The 20,395-nt window shown below is 42.7% G+C and overlaps 1 protein-coding gene across 1 annotated transcript in view; it reads left to right on the forward strand.

Annotated features, from left to right (window-relative positions):
- Positions 1–20,395, forward strand: part of cdh13 (cadherin 13, H-cadherin (heart)) — a 768,401-nt gene that overhangs the window by 641,807 nt on the left and 106,199 nt on the right. Inside the window, exon 8 of the mRNA XM_067998100.1 lies at positions 12,831–12,971. Within this exon, the coding sequence (XP_067854201.1) occupies positions 12,831–12,971 (141 nt within the window). The remainder of the gene's footprint in view (positions 1–12,830; positions 12,972–20,395) is intronic.

Consider the following 20,395-nt stretch of genomic DNA (forward strand, 5'->3'; position numbering starts at 1 on the left):
AGTAGAGAAGGAACCAGCAGAGGGGCCGAGATCTCAGGAGGCACTACCCACGTGAGAGGGTCTGCAGGCAGAGGCTGAGCTTCCTGGACCTCTCTGAGGAGCAGTGCCTACTAAGGTTCAGATTGAGTCGCCAGGAGGTCGCAGACATCTGCAGGCTTCTTCATGCAGAGCTGCTCCCAGCTGGGCCTTTTGGCCATGCATTCCCCATCGCAGTTAAAGTCACCATTTCTCTCAACTTCTTCACCTCCGGATCATTCCAGGGTGCCACCAGTGATATCACCAGGATCGCTCAATCGTCTGCATATTAGTGTATACAACAGGTCACGCGGATGGCTTGTTTGCCAGGGCATCCAACTATGCCAACTTCCCCATCGACGACATCAGCCAAACTGAGAGGGCAGTGGGTTTCCACTCTCTGGCTGGCTTCTCACGGGTACAGGGCACAAATGATTGCACACACGTAGCAATCCGAGCACCTCCACATGAGCCAGGACTGTTCATCAACTGAAAGGGATATCACTCCATCAATGCGCAGCTGGTTTGCGACCACCAGAGGAGGTTTCTGCAGGTGTGTGCCAGATTCCCTGGCAGATGCCATGATTCCTTCATTTTGTGCGAATCTAACCTTCCAGCCCTCTACCATGCACAAAATAGACTTAAGGGCTGGCTCCTTGCAGGCAAGGGATACCCCCTGCAGACGTGGCACATGACACCTCTTGAGAAACCCCACCAGCGAGGCACAGCAGTGGTACAAAGACAGTCACAGCACCACCAGGTCTGTCATTGAACAAGCCATAGGAATGCTCAAGATGCGCTTCAGGTGCCTGGATCAATCTGGGGGAGCCCTTCAGTACTCACCGGTGAGGGTGTGTAGAATAATAGTTGTGTGTTGCATCCTGCATGACATCGCTGAACAGAGAGGGTTATCGGTGGATGGGGTCCCATGCGCTCATGAAGCAGCTGCACCTGCCATCAACACTGAAGGAGATGAGGAGGAGGATGATGGGCAACCCATCGGCAGAGCAGCATCTCACCTGGCTGCTCGTGATGCCAAGGAGTCACTCATATTTGATAGATTCTCATAGGGAGATCTGCAAAGTGACGATAGTCAAATACTCAGACCACCTGGAACAAGCACCACCACCACCAACACCAACCCCCCAGGTTGCACAAAACAGTCCTACAACCACACATACACCCATTCTAAACGCACCCGATGGGTGACGTCAAGTCTCGCCGTTCATGATGAAACAAATGAAAGGGCACTTCCACAAAAGTGACGCAAGAATGGGCAATAAGTGGCAGTGGTGGCGAGAATTATAACATTTGATGTGCATTTAACAAAAAACAAATATAAATGAAAATCATGACATCCTGTCAGGCACTCTTGTGCATCCCCTTGGTGATTACAAAACTTAGACTTCCTCTTCCTAGTGCTTCTATGTGATGCATTCCCTGCGGCTGCAGCAAAAGTAATGGCAGGTTGCTCAGATTCATGCCTGAATTGCATAGATGCTTTTGGCCTATGATCTCTGGGTTTTGGATCCCGTGAAGGCCCCGCCAAAGACTGCTCCACCTGCACTTGTGCAGGGGCAGACTCGGCCATCTGGAGAGGAGGCAGCATTGCAGGTGCAGTTTGGGGGGGGACCACTGGGTGAGACATAGGGGTGCTTTGAGTGGGGTCCCCACTTCCATGTCCCCTTTTGCAGTCATCCCTCTCCTGGGCCAGGGCCACATCACTCCTATCACTCTGCTGGACAACAGTTTGGAGGACATGTGTGATGCCATGTAAGGCCAGTGCTAATGTTTCTGTCTGCCTGTTTAAGTCAGCAGAATGCTGTTTACCCTGAGTCTGCATGGCTGTTGCAAGGTCCTGAACGGACTCATTTGTGAGTCCCACGCATTCCCACGCTTACCTGTACCACCAGTCCACTAATGCTGGAGGTGCACTCTTCTATCCTCTGTGCTAATGTGGAGACTGAGCGTGGCAAGACTTCCAGTACATCACAAAGGTGTGTCCATATCTCTATCATTCTCCTTTTCAAGGATGGCCCCCGGAGTTCAGCATCTGTGCCCAGCTGAGCAGAGCCTGGAGAGGAGTATGCCCACCGACGCAAACTCTCCACAGCTGCCCCTGCCACCAGTGTCTGCTCGCGTTCACTTGTGTGTGGTGATTCACCAGGTGGCAATCCAAGTACCTCTCTAATAGGACCCACCGAGGTGTGTGTATCTGCGCTAGTGCATGGCTCACTATAATGCAATGCTGCACCCTCAGAGGCATGGAGCTCCTCTGAGGAATCGCCCTCATCCCCATCATTACTTCTTGAAGGCCCTGGAAGAGAACATACAGCAATATTAAGAATCATCGCAGAAGTAATGTTCTGATGAGCATACTAAGGTGTACAACAGGTCAATCATTGATAACATCAATTCATGTGTGTGAGGGATGTTAAAGTTCTGTCACCAGACGTTTGTGGAGTGCCTGTCTCGGCATCCCCGACGGCCAGGTACTCCACCGTTCAGCTGATGTTCAAGGCCTCCCCCTCCGCTTCTGTAAGGGCCACTATTTGTGGAGGGCCTCCTCCAGTCCAATTCCTCTCCCTTGCATTTTGTGCTCCCTTCTACAAGGTGAGAAAGTACAAACGCGTGAGTGAGTGAGGGTGTCAGGGTCACCCGATGAATGCGTTGCTCTGGGTCGGGCTGACAATGAAAGAAATGCATCAAAGGGTGGCTATCAGACGGATTGATCACATCACATCAGGACTAGGGTGAGGGGAGAGGTGGGTGCACAAATGGGGAGGTGAAGAAGTGCACAGAAAGTGAAGGTGACTTGACACTGAGCCTTATGTGGGTGTGAGGAGTGATGTGATGGAGTAGGCTTCACAGGGCAGAGTGTAAGGTGGGGTAATGTGCACCACAGAATGCAGTAACTGTACTCACTTTTCCTGACCTGGTTAGGTCATTGAATCGCTTCCTGCACTGCATCCACGTCCGGATGACGATGGTCCTGCTGGTCACCTCCTCTGCCGCCTCGAGCCAGGCCTTCTTGGTGGCAGAGGCAGGGTGCTCCCTCCTGTCTGCCGGATATAAAGTTTCCCTCCTGCTCCTCACGCCGGCCAACAGCAACTCCAGTGAGGAGTCACTGAACCTGGCTGCTAGTATCCTCCTCTACTGCTCCATCTCCTTAAATCACTCCTTTCTCCCACAAATCCCATGGCTGCAATGGCCCTTTAAATAATCCATGTCTGAACACGTCATTCGGGAGCCCATGGACGTAAAACCCGGAAGCCTCATTAAAGGCCTTCAATTAAGTCTCGATCGCTCAAGAAACGGCACGAAAATTTTGTACGGGTTTCCCACGCGTGCATTGACCCCTCTGCTGAGATGCTGCTGGTATGTTAAAATTTAGCCCCAATCTCCAGTTATCTGAATAATTCTGTAAACCCTTTATTGTGAAAACAATGACTTGAAACTAATATAGCAATAGGATATCATTAGCTCAATGAGTTAATATTAAAATTGTAACAATATTCCCTTTACCTGTTTCTCACACGGTGAATGGATTTGCAAATTCCAAGACCAAGTGTAATTGAACTATAGTATCGGCCCACATATTTATATTACATATTTAAAGTCTGGCAGTTGGGAGGCCCAAACGTTTTTCAAGTTCGGGCTTCGTTAACATTTTTCCATTTAGCGCCTGCAGCTCACCGGTTTTCTGTGGCGGAAAATCAGCCAGCTGTAGCATGCAGTTGGCAGGCATGTTGGTGGGGGTGGGGTGAGACAAAAACGGGCCGGCAACGGGTGAAAGATTTTTGTGGGGCCTGGAAGAATACACCTGCTCCTCCTGGCCTCACAAAAGTCCTAAAATTTTTTTCTTTAAAATTACCCTTGCAGAGAGGCCTCCAGCGGTCCCTTTAAGGCCTGCTGGTTAGGTCTCTCAAGGCTGGGAGAAAGTGGAATGAGCGCCAGCTATTTCTCCATGAAAATTGCAATCAGGGTTCTACAACAGGCATAGGGCCCCAATTTTCATATCTAAACAGTTGTAGAAATGCATAAAGAGTTACTTGACCATATTAATGTAGAAATGCATGAACAGTTACTTGACCACAGTAAAGAAGAAATGCATTTTGGATATTTGACCATGTTAGCTCCTTGGCTCACATAATGGGGTAGCTACAGCACACACACACACAGAAAGACACAATTGTGTAATTACGTTTAAGCCTTGGTATGTTGATAATTAAGTTGGCTGTGCAGGTGCTTGGTACTGTCTGCCCCCCCCCCCCCCGGCCCCCGAGCAGATAAGGGTATTGCTGACTATAAAATATAATGAGAATACAGTTTCTTGAGAGGCCATGTGGCCTTGAGACTGACTTCAGCCCTACTGATAATCAGCTTTAGAATTTAGGGAGGGTAGTGTTCTCAGGCCTACGAGGCCTACGTGCCAAAACAGGAATGAGCTATGGATGTCCAGAGGAGGCAGGCTCACTACTTGATTGACCAACTACCTGAACCAATAAAGAATGTACATGTACGCCCATATTCTATGACAGGTGGCATTGCTAATTAAACTGTATAAATGTGAAATGTTTTCCTTTGTTCAGAGAAGAGGTTATTCTGACCGTTGTTCAGAATACAGCTTCCCTTGTATACAAGTCAATTAAAGTAAAACTTTTCCCTTTGTGATACTGGTCTGAGTGTGTTAGTGCATTGGTATAGTGTTAAGTTTCGACACAGTCCCCCACCTGTTTTCATCCGGAATGCTGGACACCCAATTAAAGGCCTGACTGAAAATTGGTTCAGATGGGCAAATAGGTGCACAAGTTCCCCACCAGATTTTCTTTTGCATGTCATCCATTTTAGAAGCGAGAAACATGCAGCCGGCAGTTGAAAATCCCTCTCATATCGTTATGTTTATTATTTTGACGATCACAATAAATAACAATTTATTACAAAGTTTTGTTTTTAATCCAATTGAGAATCACTAACCAGAAATTTGACTTACAAAAACTTTTGAGTAAGCTGCATTTGATGCTCTGCAAATATTGCATTTGAGTGCCCAGGGACTTGGAATTACACAGTGTAAAGTGCTCAGCAAACCAATTAATGAGACCAGCACCTTAACAGTTCTGATAGCAGCTTTCACAAAAAGTTAACAGCTATAAATATACTTTAAAATAGTTTGAGTCACTTTATTGAAGTACTCTATCTTACTGGTCATCTTTTTGGGCAGCTAATGGACCTTAATGAGAGCATCAAGGTATATTATTTGTCAGCAGGTGGTTGGACAAAATAGTGGTCCTCAGCAGGGCATATTATTTTAGTGGCACCTGTTCTATTTGGCACAGTGTGATAAAGCACTGACTCTGCTAAGTAAGTGATTCCGATTTCTTTGCAATTCAGTGCACACCTTGCCCAATTGCACTGAACATTTCCCTCCCTAGGTATCTGCAATGGCTGTGATTTTAACCAGAAGTCAGGAACTAACTTATCTGCATGCAACCATTTTGACAGCAGTCTGTTGCTCTTGTGATTTTACACTTTGTTTCAAAATCACTGGAACAAGTGCCCTTTTCAAAATTTTTAATCAGAAACTCTCCATTTTATCCTGAAAAGTCTTTACAACATGAAGTGAGCCATAGACCTCACTATGTACAACAAGGCATATTTCTGTCACATTTAATCTTTCTCTGTGTTGTAGAAATGGAATTCTGTTAGGTACCATGGAGTAGTAACGTGTGAAGCCATAGGCCAAGTCATCCAGCTGTGTCGTAACGCCCAGCTGAAGAGTGGCATTGGCAGAGGTTGGAGCAGGTATCTAGCCTGTCCTCTTGATCAGGGAAGGTGTCTGGCACACAGGAATTGCAGTAGTGATGCTGATGGAGGTTGTTGGTGGGTGGGTGGGAGGGGGTTAGGGGACAAGAAAATGATTATAAGCCTTTAAAATCCAGATTGTTATTTTTGTAACTATGTTGTGGTTTCTGAATGTAAATTAATGTTTTCTTCATGACAAAATATTTGCTTTTTTTTGTTTTTAGAACATCATGCATCAGCAATGATGGTGTCAAATGCAAGTGATGCAATGATATACTCCAATATGATTTATGTCACTGCATTATTTGATTGTAAACAAATGAGAACAGACTTTCCAAACACTTTTTGATGATATGAACTCCTTTTTGGAAAAGCATCGTTTAATGAAGTTAGGACAAATAATTTGCAGCAATCAAAAGCATCCTGAACATTATGAATTATGATGAAGACATGCAAACATAACAAGAAATTAATTTGCCTCATACATTTATGGTACTTCACTACAAGGATCTCTTACTAAGGTGCAAGGAGCAGACTCCCTCAAAGACCTAGCTGGTTAAACTAGTGAGTAATTGACCCACACAGATCAGGAAGAGCTCGTGTTCAATTACAGGTCTGTGCTGGGATTGTTTGGTAGAGATAATACAGTTTGCCTCAGTGGTCCTGGGTTAGGAAGCAGACACTCAGCTCGGGTTGCCTTATGTAATCATTGGCACTGCTAACACGGCACTGCTAACACTCACTACTTAGGCTCACACCTAAAGAATAAACACTTGGGCAAATTAGCAGAGGGTGATTGACCCCTGTGAAACACCCTGATAAGCAGTCAACACCTTGAGGAGAGATGGAGAGTTGGAGAGAAAACTGTCAGTAAAAAGAGGGACGAAAAATTGCAAGAAACAGTTTCACCACCACGCTGTGCTGGCTTACTGTACCCCAGTGGATTGTTAAAATCCCTTCATGGTCTAGCCCCACCCCTCCCCATCTCTGTAATCTCTTTCAGCTGTACATCTCAGTATGTACCTTCAGCTTCTTGAACACCAGTCTATTTTTTATAACCTCACTACCTCCACTCCATCATTCACCCATTGTGCCCTCATCCACTGGAACTCCCTCCCAAAACCCCTTCACCTCACAACCTTCCTGCCTGCTTTCAAAAGTCTTCTTAATACCTTTCTCTTTAACAGTACTTACCCCCACGTCCTATGCTTTTTCTTCTCTTTTTTCCCCCCTTCTGCTGCTCAGTGTTCATCTTTCTGTAAATGGCTTTGAGGTGCTGTCCTCCACCTGAGCAGCGTTACCTAAATATAGTTTAATGTGATAATCCCAGCTGTGGGCCAGCAGCCAAAATATGTGTACACCATTAGATTCATTTTAAACCACACATGGCACCAAATGAGGTTGGGATGATAGTGTGATATCATCCATGAGATTTCCCATCATCCCATCCTTTCTTACGTTACATACAAGGCCCGCCAGCACAGAACAGAAAGGCCCAGGTGTCAGATTTAAGGAACAGTGAGGGCTTCAATAAGGCAGCAAACTCAAATTTATTATGCATTAAGGTGAGAGTTCTATGTATAATTGGGAGAGTGCTCATAGCAGGAGAGGATTTATTGCAGCTGGCAGTTCAAGTTTTGAACATCAGGGATATTATAACTAAAACTTGCGGCTGTGATTCTAGAGTGAGAGGGGTTTAAACAGCTCTCAGCTATCTCTTAAAGGGGAAACTGAGTGCCAGTGAGGATGACATTGGCCCAGATTTTGGTGTCAAAATAATGGTGAGGCTAATGCCGCTTGCCGTTATTTAAGTGCAAATGATACAGCAACTTCAGGTAAGGGGCAGGTGCATGGTTAAACTCAAATATCCGAGTTGCGCTGCTCCCCCTTTTAGCTTTGCAAAAATGGCATCTCGTTCTCTGCCTCACTATTGAATGGTGTGCAGTTGCTGTATTTGTGTGGTAGATATGAACTAAACTCACCACAGAAAGTTAAGTCTTGTCCATTTCAGCCTAAGCACCCTTTTAACGATGTGTTAGGTGTTAATTATTGCCAGTCAACCTCTTTGGCACTGAAAATTAACTATTACAAATGTGGTGTCTCATTCCTTCAGGTTTTAATTGTTGTTGGAGATTTTTTAAATGTAAAATTTTAAATTTAAACATTTTTTTAAAAATTCCTTTCTTTCTCTCTTTTCTCTCTCTTAATCCAATCTTTCTGTCCCTCTCTTTATTTCTCTTTCTGTACCTGATTTGACATTGAATTCACCCACTCTAATTTACACTTCTTTCTCAGTCCTTGCACTGTTAATTTCACAATCCTTCAATCTGATTGGTTAAGGAGATACCCAGTTGCTTGCCCCATTCACTCAGGTCCCAGATGCCCTGTTTCCCTCACTGCGATGTTATTCGCTCGCACTTTCAGCCATGCAAAAAAATTAAAAACGTAAACGTGCAACGGCAAATCTAACTAATGGCAGATGCTGTTGGATGCCCTACCACAGCAAATTATGGCTCATTATCTCTGGGCACTCCTCTGTACCTGGTCTTGCTTGAGGTGGAGCAAAGTGACCAGGGAAAATTCTGAAAATATCTGAAAAGACTATTCCAATGCTCTCCTAGCCAGCCTCCCATCGTCCACATTCCATAAACTTAAGCTCATCCAAAACTCAGCTTGACATGGGCCACATGAATGCTGGATACTCAGAAAATATGCTTCTAAGAGAAGCAGGTCCCAAGAGATCCAGATCCTCAGGGTCATCATCCGAGGTAGGATGCAAGATGCCCTCTGGACAGCACGTTCCTCCTCCTCCTGTGCCCCCACTACCTGCTCCTGCTCACTCATGCTCTGTGCATCACCAGTATACTCCCCTATAGTTCACTCTAAATCTCTGCAATAGATCTGAGTTGGTTCTTGGGAGGCAGAGAGGTAGCGATGGCATGTGATGTGAAGTACTGAAGTCTGGCTCACATTTCTGTGGCGCATCTAGAGAAAGAGAAAAGGAAGAAAGATTGCAAAGGCATCCTGATGAGCAGCCTTCACATGGAGCATCGCCTGCTTTGACTGTCTACCAGTGACCTCAAGCAGCATTCCTTACTGAGCAGAAGATTACTAACCCTCATTAATCTAATGGACATAAAATTGCTTATTCACAATTACATCACCATGTCTACAGAAATTGTCAGAATGACCTGTAAATAAATGTTGTGTTAGTAGCATGTAACAACCAGGTCAAAAGCAAAACAACACATGGCAATAAATTTCCTTGAAACTTGTTCTTAATTAAACTGGTGACATGAGGACATTCAGATTATTAAATTTCCTTAGTTAAACAGTCAACTAATTAAAGACAGATATATGTGGTGTAGAAACAGAATAGGTATTAATGAGAACAGGGGTCTGCAGACAGAAGGCTAGGGACAATTATGATACAGTGTTGACGATGACATTTTACTTTAATTGATCAGGATAATGAAAGTTTATTACCCAATTACTCTCTGGATTTTATGAAAGGAATGTGGTAGCCAGAATGACAGAACTGAAAGTCAGAATGAACCCCTCCAATGATGCAGAAATTAATAGCTGTGTATCAGTTTGAACAAACAGTTATACTATTGAGTTTAAAAACTACAAATGCTGGAAATCTGAAGCAAAAACTGCTAGAAAAATAGGCATCAGCCTCTGGAAAGAGAAAAGACAGGTTGACATTTTGGATGAAACTCTTCATCAGAACTGAAAGTTGAAAGATAAGCAGACTTCAGTTGAAAAGAAGGGAAGGGGCAAGAAACAGCAGATATTCCAACACAGAGAGAAAGTTAATGGGTTGAATGACCTGAAAACTACTTACTAAAAAAGCAGGACACAGATGATATAAAAGGTCATCTTACTAACAAGAACAACTTGCATTTATATATCGTCTTTAACAGTGTAAAATGTCCCAAGGTGCTTCACAGGAGTGTTGCCAAGCCACATAAGGAGTAATCAGGACAGGTGATCAAAAGCTTGGTCAAAGAGGTAAGTTTTAAGGAACGTCTTAAAGGAGGAGAAAGGCAGAGAGGTTTAGGGAGGGAATTCCCAGAGCTTAGACATTGGAAAGGCATTAAAACACATGCAAATAACTAAGACAGTGAAATGGTCCACACACGGAGAGAGGTGAGAAATCCTATATGTTTGTTATTTCAGTTTTATTAATAAATGAGTGGATTGTTATAAACTACATGATGGCAGTTTTCAACTGGCCTAACTTTTCAAGGCAGATGTCTGCTGCGTTTAAAAGAACCTTGACAGCAGTTATAATGATAACTAATATTGGAACAAGGGATCTCAGCATTAGATCAGCTTCCTAATGTAGGAAACAGAACAGACAAGATTTCTGTTTTAAATCAATATTCATTTTGACGTGTACAAATCCCTAAAGATTCATTAATAAAAATAAACTACGATGCTCCAGAGTTAATTGCATATGCTTGTATGTTGGGCATACAAAAGATTTTATGTGTGCCTTTGAAACAGTTAGAATTGTCTGCAAACAACAAGGAGCAAGCTAGAGGCTCCCTTGTTTGAGTCTGCTTTATTAATAAGTTGAATAGTTAGCTCCTTGCCCTGACAGTCGATCGAATAGATGGTTTCAGTAAATTGCTCTTCAGCCCCAGCTGCATCAGGATGAGGCTACAGACTTCTCATCAACGCCACCAATGCTTATCTACAATAATTCAATGGGAGGCCCACTTATAGATAGGCAGTGCCATTTATTTGTACTGTCCCCGGGGCACTGTACCTCAGGGTTTGTCTTAAAAGAGATGTAGCTGTTACAATTGAGGCAGGTAGGTTTGTGTACCAAATAGTGCTGAGATTTAAATCTTTGATCTCTGGATTGTGAAGGGAATATTCTTATCAATCCATCACCCGGGTCTACTGAGATGAAGAGACTATTCTTCAATTTCATCGTAGGGTTGACTGTCACAATCCGGGTAATTTTATAGCTACTGCATACAATGACAGAAAATTACAATTGATGATGCTCCTCCATGATTTATCTTTGAAGCGCAAGGAGAAGGTGTCAGTTATAGCACAATTAACTGCATCAGTAACCGTTTTAGGGAGAATGATGGTGTTGCAGATGCTGCTGCTGAAATTGAAAGACAAGTGTACGTGTAGCAAACACCACATTCGAAATTCACAATCCTGAAGCTTAGTTCAGATTCTTAAAGGTGTAGTGCTCCCTTTATATGGATTTCTGTCACTTTTACAAAACTAAAATCAACCAGGCAATTCACTCGTTTACTGCTCGTAGAAATTAATCAGCATGAGGCAGATTTTAAAATTGTGATTTGACGGGAATAGCAAATTAAAAAAGCATATTTAAGATTTGTGGAATATCCAGAATATCCAATGAATATACTGAAGCCAATCTGATTCCATTAATTCTTTAATCAAGCAATAAAGCAGTTTACTTAACAAAAATCCATTTAGAATGGCGATATTTAAAAATTGCACTGATATTGACTCTGCGAGGTTAGTTCCGAAATCTAGAAATGCAACTGCACCAGAATATTGGTATCAGTTTAATTTTTAATTTTGAACAATGAATAGATAGATGTGCAGTCCCAATATCACATAGAATAATTAAGAAGAAACTAAAGTTAAACATATTGGACCAAAAATCTGTGCGGCAGAGCGTTTTAGCGTAAGTGCCTGGGATGAGCCCACTTTTAACCCTTGTCTCCGGCTGTGCCAAAGTTCACAGAGTCAAAGGGAGGTCCTATGATTTGCATGCCGGCGGTGGGCTGAGGGCACAACTGGGGCACCCCTCTGCTGAAGAGGCTGGAAGGTCTACCCTAAGATCCGGGCAGGGCGAAAGGTTGCCAGGTCCCCTTGCAGAAGTAACTTTTAGATGCTCTCAGCCTCTTACAAAGCGGGAAACCTTAAAAATTAATTCCTGACTAGATCTACTGGCTTTCAGATCACTATTCCAGCCTGGGCCCCCAGGTGGGACCTTCGCCTGTCACTTGGTTGACTAGTATGTTACCAGGTGGACCTGCACTGACCATATTCCAGATTCTCAAGAAGGCCTGGGACATGGTAAATCCTAAATTTGGAGTCCCCACCATAGCCCCATGACCCCATATGTTGATTGCCTTATAAAGAAAGAAATAATTTCCATATGTATAGCATCCTTTGCATCTTCAGGATGTCCCAAATCACTTTAGAGCCAATGAATTACTTTTGAAATGTAGTCACTGTTGTTACGTAGTTTCCACCACCCACATGGCCATCCAGGGAAGTTGGGCAGGGATCTGCTGGAATGGCTGTGGATTTTTGGGGCCATTATGTTGGATTCCCCCGATGCATATTGCTGTGGCTCATCAATCTGGGGGCAAGAAATTTTGAATGGCCTGCAGCAGCATCTTACAGAGGAAGGGTGGAAACTTTGGATGTGGAAGGAAGCACCAGGCAAATGTTTGCAGCAGCTACAGCAGCAAGTAGATGAAATGTGTAAGCCTGTAAGAGTCAAAACCCACAAGCAGCTGCATTAAAAATGAATGCCACACTTGCTTCCAGCTTTTCCTGACTGCAGCTAAGGGTCCCTTTAATGTACAGTCAAAGTGGCCGATTCCCAACTTCTGCCGGGCGTTTTTGGTGGGCGGAGCAACTGGCAGTATTCCAGTGGGCACAGACGAAAATGGCATCAGGGATTGTGACTACATCATCTGAATAACATATTTTCATGAGACTCCTGCCTGTTTCCGACATAGCCAACAGGTTCACTCGAAAATGGAAATGGCAATTCAACTAAACAGGTTATTTTGCTTCTGTTACCGCCCCGTTTTTAAATGCAAACAGGGCAGTATGGACAAGAAAATCTCCCCTTAAATATCTATCCGCTACATATATTTCTGTCTACATATACCTGAGTATAATGTATGGCATGTGTGCTACCAGTGAAGTTGTATCTTCCATCTGTGATGTTAAAACATAGGATTCTAATATTAATGTTTTTCTTTTTCTATTAGACTCTGGAAGTATGCAAGTATGAGTTGATTGTCCAAGCTAAAGACATGGCAGGCAGTGATGTGGGATTGACAGGCACAGCAACAGCAACCATCATCATTGATGACAAGAATGACCATGCACCGGTATTCACTAAATCTATGGTAAGCAGACAGCATCAATATGTCACACTTTCTATGGTTAATTTTCATCATCCTGTGGGTCTGTTGGATATTGAATTGCATTTTCAAGTTTGTCACATTTCCTTAATATCGTGCATTTCTGTCCAGTGTATAAGTATTGCAGTAATCGTTACTACAGCTGAACACTGAAGAAATCCATTTATTAATTTGGCAAAAAATATGTCCTACATTAACACACGTGATTATAAATGCTTATCACTCTCAACTGATCAGAAGTAACTGGAAGCGATTATAAATTTACAGGCAATTAGCATCGGTCTGCTAAAACATACACTTTGGCCATCAATTAATGGTATCAGAAACACATGAATGGTTAACAATGAATGACCAGACTTTCGGCTAATTATTCTGATGTGCACTGATGACAGGTGAGGTTCCTTGCTGTGCACATGCTCTGAAAATGATCCTATTTTATATTTATATAAAATAATACAGTAGATATATTTTATTGAGCCAGTTTGAAATCATTTTTATTTAAGTAATATGTAAATGGGCATGCTTTGGAATGGGAAGTGAGGGCTGATTTTCCAGAAATGAGGACATTTTAAGGACAATAGTGATTACTGATAAGTAAGTGATGAAAATGTTGAAGGCAATGGAACAGGATAAGGATCCGGAATCGGATGTCTTGCACACACGGCTCCTTAAGGAATCGACATGCAGTGTTCAGAGTCTGAGCACCTGTTGTGTGCAAAGCTCATTATATCCTCAAAAAATATCTAAATTAGTGCAAATATATCTAAATATATTTTTAAAAATGAGCCTCCAGAAGAGGGTTACATCCAAAATGGGGACGGATAGCATCCCACCGCTTGATTTTTGGCTCCGCTACTGCCCCATTTTAAATCACAAACAGGGTGGAAGTGAGACAAAAAATGCCCCCCATGAGTCCTGACACAGATTGTCACAAAACTATAAACATTCCTACAGCCACACCTAGAAGCATTTCCAGGACAGGAATAGCTTTGCCAGTAACACCTACTTTGAACTTGTATGCCACTTGATCCTTACAATCAACAGCTGGAGATAAGTCCTAACCTGCAGTAAACAGTTGCATCTTACAGGTCTTAGGTGCTTTGTTTGTCTAGACCATTGCCACCATTGTCTGGCTTCCCCAAAGTTCACAGCACCATTGATGCCATGGGTCCAGTCCCTATCCCCAATATCTCCCTCTTCCTGAGTACAAAGAAGTTCCACTCTATGCAACTGGTCTGTAACCATAGATACCGAATCATGCATGTGAATGCTTGCTACCCTGCCCACTGGTACCCAACCCAATATTGTCCACATTCTTTTATCAGCATCCAGCAGCATTTGTACACAGCTATCATATTCTGTGCCATCCGCAGATAAATTTCCGAGGCATATTACAATACCATTTAAACCAAATTTAATTAATCCTAATTGTGTGTGGTCTTGACATGTTGTAAATTGAAAGGCGCATCCATGGATAGATGAAACATGTGAATATGGAGTCCTGTGTGAGGGCCTGGCTGCAGCATCCCTCGAGATGAGCACACTCTCTTGCAAAGACTGCAGAGTGCTGATGCCATGTTAGATGACACCACACAGGCTGGAAGTGGACTCCTCCACACCTTCAGCCATAGTGGTGAAACTGCTTGGCAGGCCTTCCAACGCCTGATATAAGAGCTTGTGTGAGGCCAGCAGTTTTCTTATCATGGCTGGACACCTGAAATCTTCATCTCTGTTCTGCTCAGCAGAGCTGGGAGTGGACCTCACCCTCTGGCAAGCTGTCTCATTGGGCTGTCCTTGCCACCAGTAGCTGCTGCTGCTCACTGGCTCTGGGTATTTCACCATGTGTAGACCCCTCTGGCTCATTATTTAACCCACGCGGAGTGTGAATGTCTGAGCTGGTAGCTGGGAGGGATACATTGAACTCCATCTGCCATAGTTTTGCCCCAAATTTTGTCTATGTCACTTTGTAACTTCCTGCTCCACCTGCACAACTTACTGTGCTATCTAACTTAATGTAGTTTGCAAGTTGGGATATACAACCCTCTATTCCTTCATCCAAGTCATTTATATATATATATATACATGGTGAAAAGCTGAGATCCCAGTACAAATCATGGGGAACATCACTTGTCACAACCCATCAATCAAAGAACATTCCCTTTATCCCTACTCTCTGTCTCCTACCAGTTACCATCCCATGTTCACATGGTTTCCTCCAATTCCGTGAGCTTTTATTTTCTAATAATCTCTTGTGTGGAAACTTATAAAATGTTTTCTGTAAGTCCATGTAGACAACATCCATAGACACTTCCCTATCCTTCTCAAAATACTCAACTAGATTAGTCAGACATGACTTACCCTTCACAAATCAATGCTAACTCTCTTTGATCAGCTCATACTTGTCTAAGTGCTCAGTCACTTTTCACTGAGAATAGATTCCAGTAACTTTCCCACGACTGAAGTTAAATTGACAGTTCCATAGTTACCTGGTTTCTCCCTCCCTCTCTTCTTAAATAATGGAGTGACATTTGCAATTTTACAACCCAAAGGCAAATTCCTGAATATAGAGTGCTTTGGAATTATGACTAATGCACCTGGTCCTGGAGATTTGTATATTTTATGCCCCATTATTCCCCTTTACCATTCTCTTTCTCAATATATTTATAAAAACCTTTGCTGTTAGCTTTAATATCCCTTGCAAGTTTTTTTTCATATCCCTTTTTGCACCTCTTACTACTTTCTTTGTATCTCTTTATGGCTTTTTATAGCTCTCCCGGTCTGCTGGATTTCTACTTTTCCTAGCATTTGTGTAAGCCTTTTCTTGTAGCTTGCCACTGTCTCTTACCTTTTGTGTTGACCATGATTGCTTAACTGCATAAGTGGAGCCTATGCCTTGTAGGGGTATGAAATAGCTTTGTATCGTACCAAATACTTCACTGAATACTTCCCATGGTTTGTCAAACCGTGGGAAGTATTCAATGAACTATTTTAGGTTTACCTTTTAACAGTTCAGCCCAGTTTACTGTGGTTAATTTATTTCTCCTCCTTTTAAAGTTTGCTACATGTTTGCTGAGGTGAATGATACAAGTAATATGCAGATACCCTGTTGAGGTAACCCGCCAGTCTCCCCTTTTCCGATACTCATGGATCTACTTGGGCCACTGAGATCCAGGGCTTCTTCCTCGGCATGGGTGAGGGCAATGATGTTGGCGACTCTTCCCCGGTCTAGGTCCTTTCCCTGGCATTATGTGCTGCCTTGTCCTGCAGAAAGAGAGGGTGAGAGTCTGTTGAAAAGATCAGAGGAGATGTGACGGGCTAATGCATATACTGCATGCATTGAGAAGTGAAGAAGAAAGATGGAATGAGGATGGGGAGTTGATGAATGTATAGCCACGTGAGTGTACTGTGAAGTGAGGATGAAGTGTTGGGAGGAGTTGGTGGTTGTGCAAGTGCTAAGATGTCAGAAGAGAATGGTGTCATTGTGTGGTGTGAAGAGAGGAAAGGAAGTGATGTGTGTGCTTGGCATGGGAAAGAGAGGTGTTTCAGTGTGCCCCTGTGAATGCTGTATGTTGAAGGGTGTGCTGGAGGGGAGGGAATTATTGACATGGTGAGGGAGGGGATGAAAGGCATGTTGTCAGGTGTTATTGAGAGAGGTGGAGAAATGAAGAGTTGTACTCACCCTTGCTACTCTTGTGACATCATCAAACCTCTTTCTACATTAAACCCAAGTTCTGGGAGTGATGCTGGTGGCACTAAACATACTTTACAGTGGCACTGGGGATGCTCCTGGTCATTTATCTTATTGCTATTCATGAGTCATTACAATGTGCACATTAGCTGGCACATTTCCCTACATTACAACAGTGATTGCACTTCAAAAGTCCTTCATTGGTTGTGCAGCACTTTAGGATGTCCTGAGGTGGTGAAAGCCATTATATAAATGCAAGTTCTTTCTTCTTTCCTTTCTCTGGCGTAGGTACCTGTTACAAAGTCAGATCTTCCCTAGATACCTTCTTGGACTCAGTGGTGTCATTTGCTTCCATAAGTGGTCTGTGCATCTTGCTTTTATGGATGTTGACTCAGACTGCCCTATCTTTAGTTGTATGGTAGTGGGACCCAGGAGAGTAACAATGGAACCCCCTTGTGACCTGAATTAGATATCCTTTTCTTCTGCACGTGTGTTTCTTAACTCAGTCTGCCTTCGGAGAGATTGAACATTAAATGAGGTGAAATTTGGTTTGAATTCTTAAGATGCTTTATTCCACAGTAAAGTGAGACATACAAAGCAACAGTTATGATCAGAGTTGCTTAGCTCAATCGATACAATTCTACTCATGTAAAAATACTAAATAGAAAAATATGCCCTCTTTCCCAAATCGGTGGGTCACTTTACTTGAGTTAAACAGAAAAACTCTCGGTATTCTATCCTATAACCCAGGCAGAACCTCTCTCCCTTCATTTTCCTGTCTTTTTTAATCGTCTAGCAGAACTTTTCTGCCTGATTGACTTCTTGGTGTCTGTCTTCTGTTTTAAAAGGCTTTCTCTCTGTGTCCAACACATTGGTGAGAGGTGTCTTTGTGAATACCTGGAAAAACTGATAAATCACTTCCCATTTCATCTGTAGGAGAACCAACTTCCATTCAATCTATTAATCATCTTTCATCTCGGTACCTCTTTGTCTTAAGCTCATGAAAGTACATGTGTTAAAAATACCAGCATTAAAAGTAACTTTTTTTTCTCAATCCTTTCTGTGGAAAAATGTCACTTTTTTTATTATTCATTCTCGTGATGTGGGCGACACTGGCAAGTTTGGCCTTTATTGCTCATCCCTACTTGCTCTGAGAAAGTGGTGGTGGGCCTTCTTCTTGAACCGCTGGTAGTGATTTGATACAACTGAGTGGCTTGTTAGACCACTTCAAAGGGCAGTTAAGACTCAACCATGTTGGTGTGGGACTGGAGTCACATATAGGCCAAAGCAGGTAAGGACAACAGATTTCCTTCCCTAAAGGATATTAGTGAACCAGTTGAGTTTTTACGACAATCCGACTTTTATTGATACCAGTTTTTTTTTATTTCCAGATTTTTTAAAAAACTGAATTCAAATTCTTGAACTGCCATGGTGGGATTTGAACTCACGTTATATGGATTATTAGTCCAGACCTCTGGATTACTGGTCCGGTAGTATAACCACCACACTACCATACCAGCAAAAAAATCCACAAGTTGACAGTGACAAACAGGGTTACCATCATTGTACCCACCTCATGCAGCAGCTCCTCCAATTTATCAACTATCAAACAGGGATTTGAGTGCTGCATTGCTCTATCAGTAGCCCACAGACTTTATCTCCAGCTTCTACATTTATTGTGCTAGCCATTGCGATTACCAGCTAATCCTTTGCCCAAATAACCTTTGGAAAGGTTCAAATATGCATTAAAATATTTACAGCCTTTTTAAAGGCTTCCTTCCATATTTGGCCACTTAACAGTAAGTGTCCACACCCCTTCAAAGTTTTCCATCAGTGCTTGTCAGCAGCACTTTAAAGAAGTTCACCCCCTTCCCACCTGAAGAGCTTCCACTGTCAGGCCCATGTATGGGCCAGGAGGTCATCTTTCATCCAATCCCAAAAAAACCATGGTGGGAAGCTAAACCCACATATGGATTTGATTAGATCGATATATCTATCTGCCTTCTTGCTATTAATTTGCATTGTTCTTGAGAGAAACACCTTTGGTCAACAAAGTTCTATCAAATTGGAAAAAAAAATTGTAAAAGGATATGTTAATACACAGCATACTAAACAGTACTGCATTGAAAGAAACGTATACTTTGTCATTTTATATTTTGGGATGAGTTTATGAACAAGAATATTCCTTCAGCGGGGTGGGTGAGGCAGTCGTTTTGCATAATGCCTTTCAAGCCTATAACCCAGACCGATATCCAGCCCAGACACATGGGATGAAGGTCTGCTCTCTGTGCTGATGGTAAGAATCTTGGGTGAATGCATGTGCTTCACAATAAATCCTCATTATAACACACCTCCTAAAGGTATAGGCCTACAACACAAAATCAGCACTGAACTGGCAATCTCATTGAGAGGCCACAGGAACAGTTGATGTAGGAAATGGTACGCTGCTTGAGTAGGAGATGGTTTTCTGTGATTGGGACCAGGTTTATTTTTTTGCAGCTTTTACTCTGCATTCATTATGCTATTCCTCACTTGGAAGTGCTTGATGCTGACTGGGATGCCTGAACTGGGAAGGGCTCAATTCCTTAGCGCTAATAACCTTCACCTTGATGAACACAAAATTTCACACAAAAAATAAGATACCTTTGAATTCTGTCTTCTGACATCTTTCAGACATTGCTTTTAATTGCAATTGCCGTTATTGATTGTTCACCTGTGCACAGTAGTGTGATGTTCTGATAATCCATTTGTACACATCATCTCAGCAAAGTTGTTCAATGTTGTCAAACTAAATTCACACACGGACATAAAAAAAAGTCATTAAAAAAAATCACTTCAATAACTGGTGCTAGGGCATGAATTTCTAAAGCGGATGGTGCCCACTGTTTTGGACTTACGTCAGCATGTAGAGTGCAACCAACGGACCACCACCTGTAGCTTTGTTATATTTATATTAAACAATAGCTGTTAAAGCTGTGTTGGTGGAATATATATCAATGTCACTCGCCACTGATTCCGAACTGAAAAGCAATGATATGGAAGTTAAATAGTTATTCATCATTTACAGTTGAGTTATTCAAATAAATGCGTATTTGCGACCTTCACATGTGGTCTAAATTTGCATTCCTCTGTATTTATTGCTTCACAATAAATCCTCATTATAACAATTACTGCCATTTTTGTAACTTTGAAGGAGCTGTGCTTGGTCAAGGCAGATGTGATTTCCTGCTGAGACTGTTCTGAGCGAGGCCTTTTGCACTTTAAACAGACCGTGTTGTAACAAACATTTTTATAGAACTTAGAAATTGCTCTTTAGATCCGATCGGACCTCAGGAAGAATATTAGAAATATTTACAGGTTATCTCTTAGGATACTGGTAGGATTTGTTCAAAAGCTTCTGATCAAACTGAGGCTACACTTTATCCTCTGTCTTTTGGGGAATGGTTCTCCTGAACACACAAACATGTGTCCATGCGTGTGCATATGCATGAACGTGTGTGTGTATGCACTGGCAAAGTGTAGCTATTACTAAACTTTTGACTTACCTGGAAGGGTCTTCTCTTCCCACCAGGGTTTACTGAGTGCCCACAGCGGGTGCCCTGCCCAGTAGGTCGTTAAAATGCCATTGGGGTCCTAATGACCTCATAGGACCCTGATTAGCATATATTAATGAAGCTCCCGTCTGAGGCAGGTGGGCACCTCAGCCACTTAAAAGGGCCCA

Source organism: Heptranchias perlo, chromosome 16 (genome assembly GCF_035084215.1).
Source record: "Heptranchias perlo isolate sHepPer1 chromosome 16, sHepPer1.hap1, whole genome shotgun sequence".
In the NCBI taxonomy this organism is placed as follows: Eukaryota; Metazoa; Chordata; class Chondrichthyes; order Hexanchiformes; family Hexanchidae; genus Heptranchias; species Heptranchias perlo.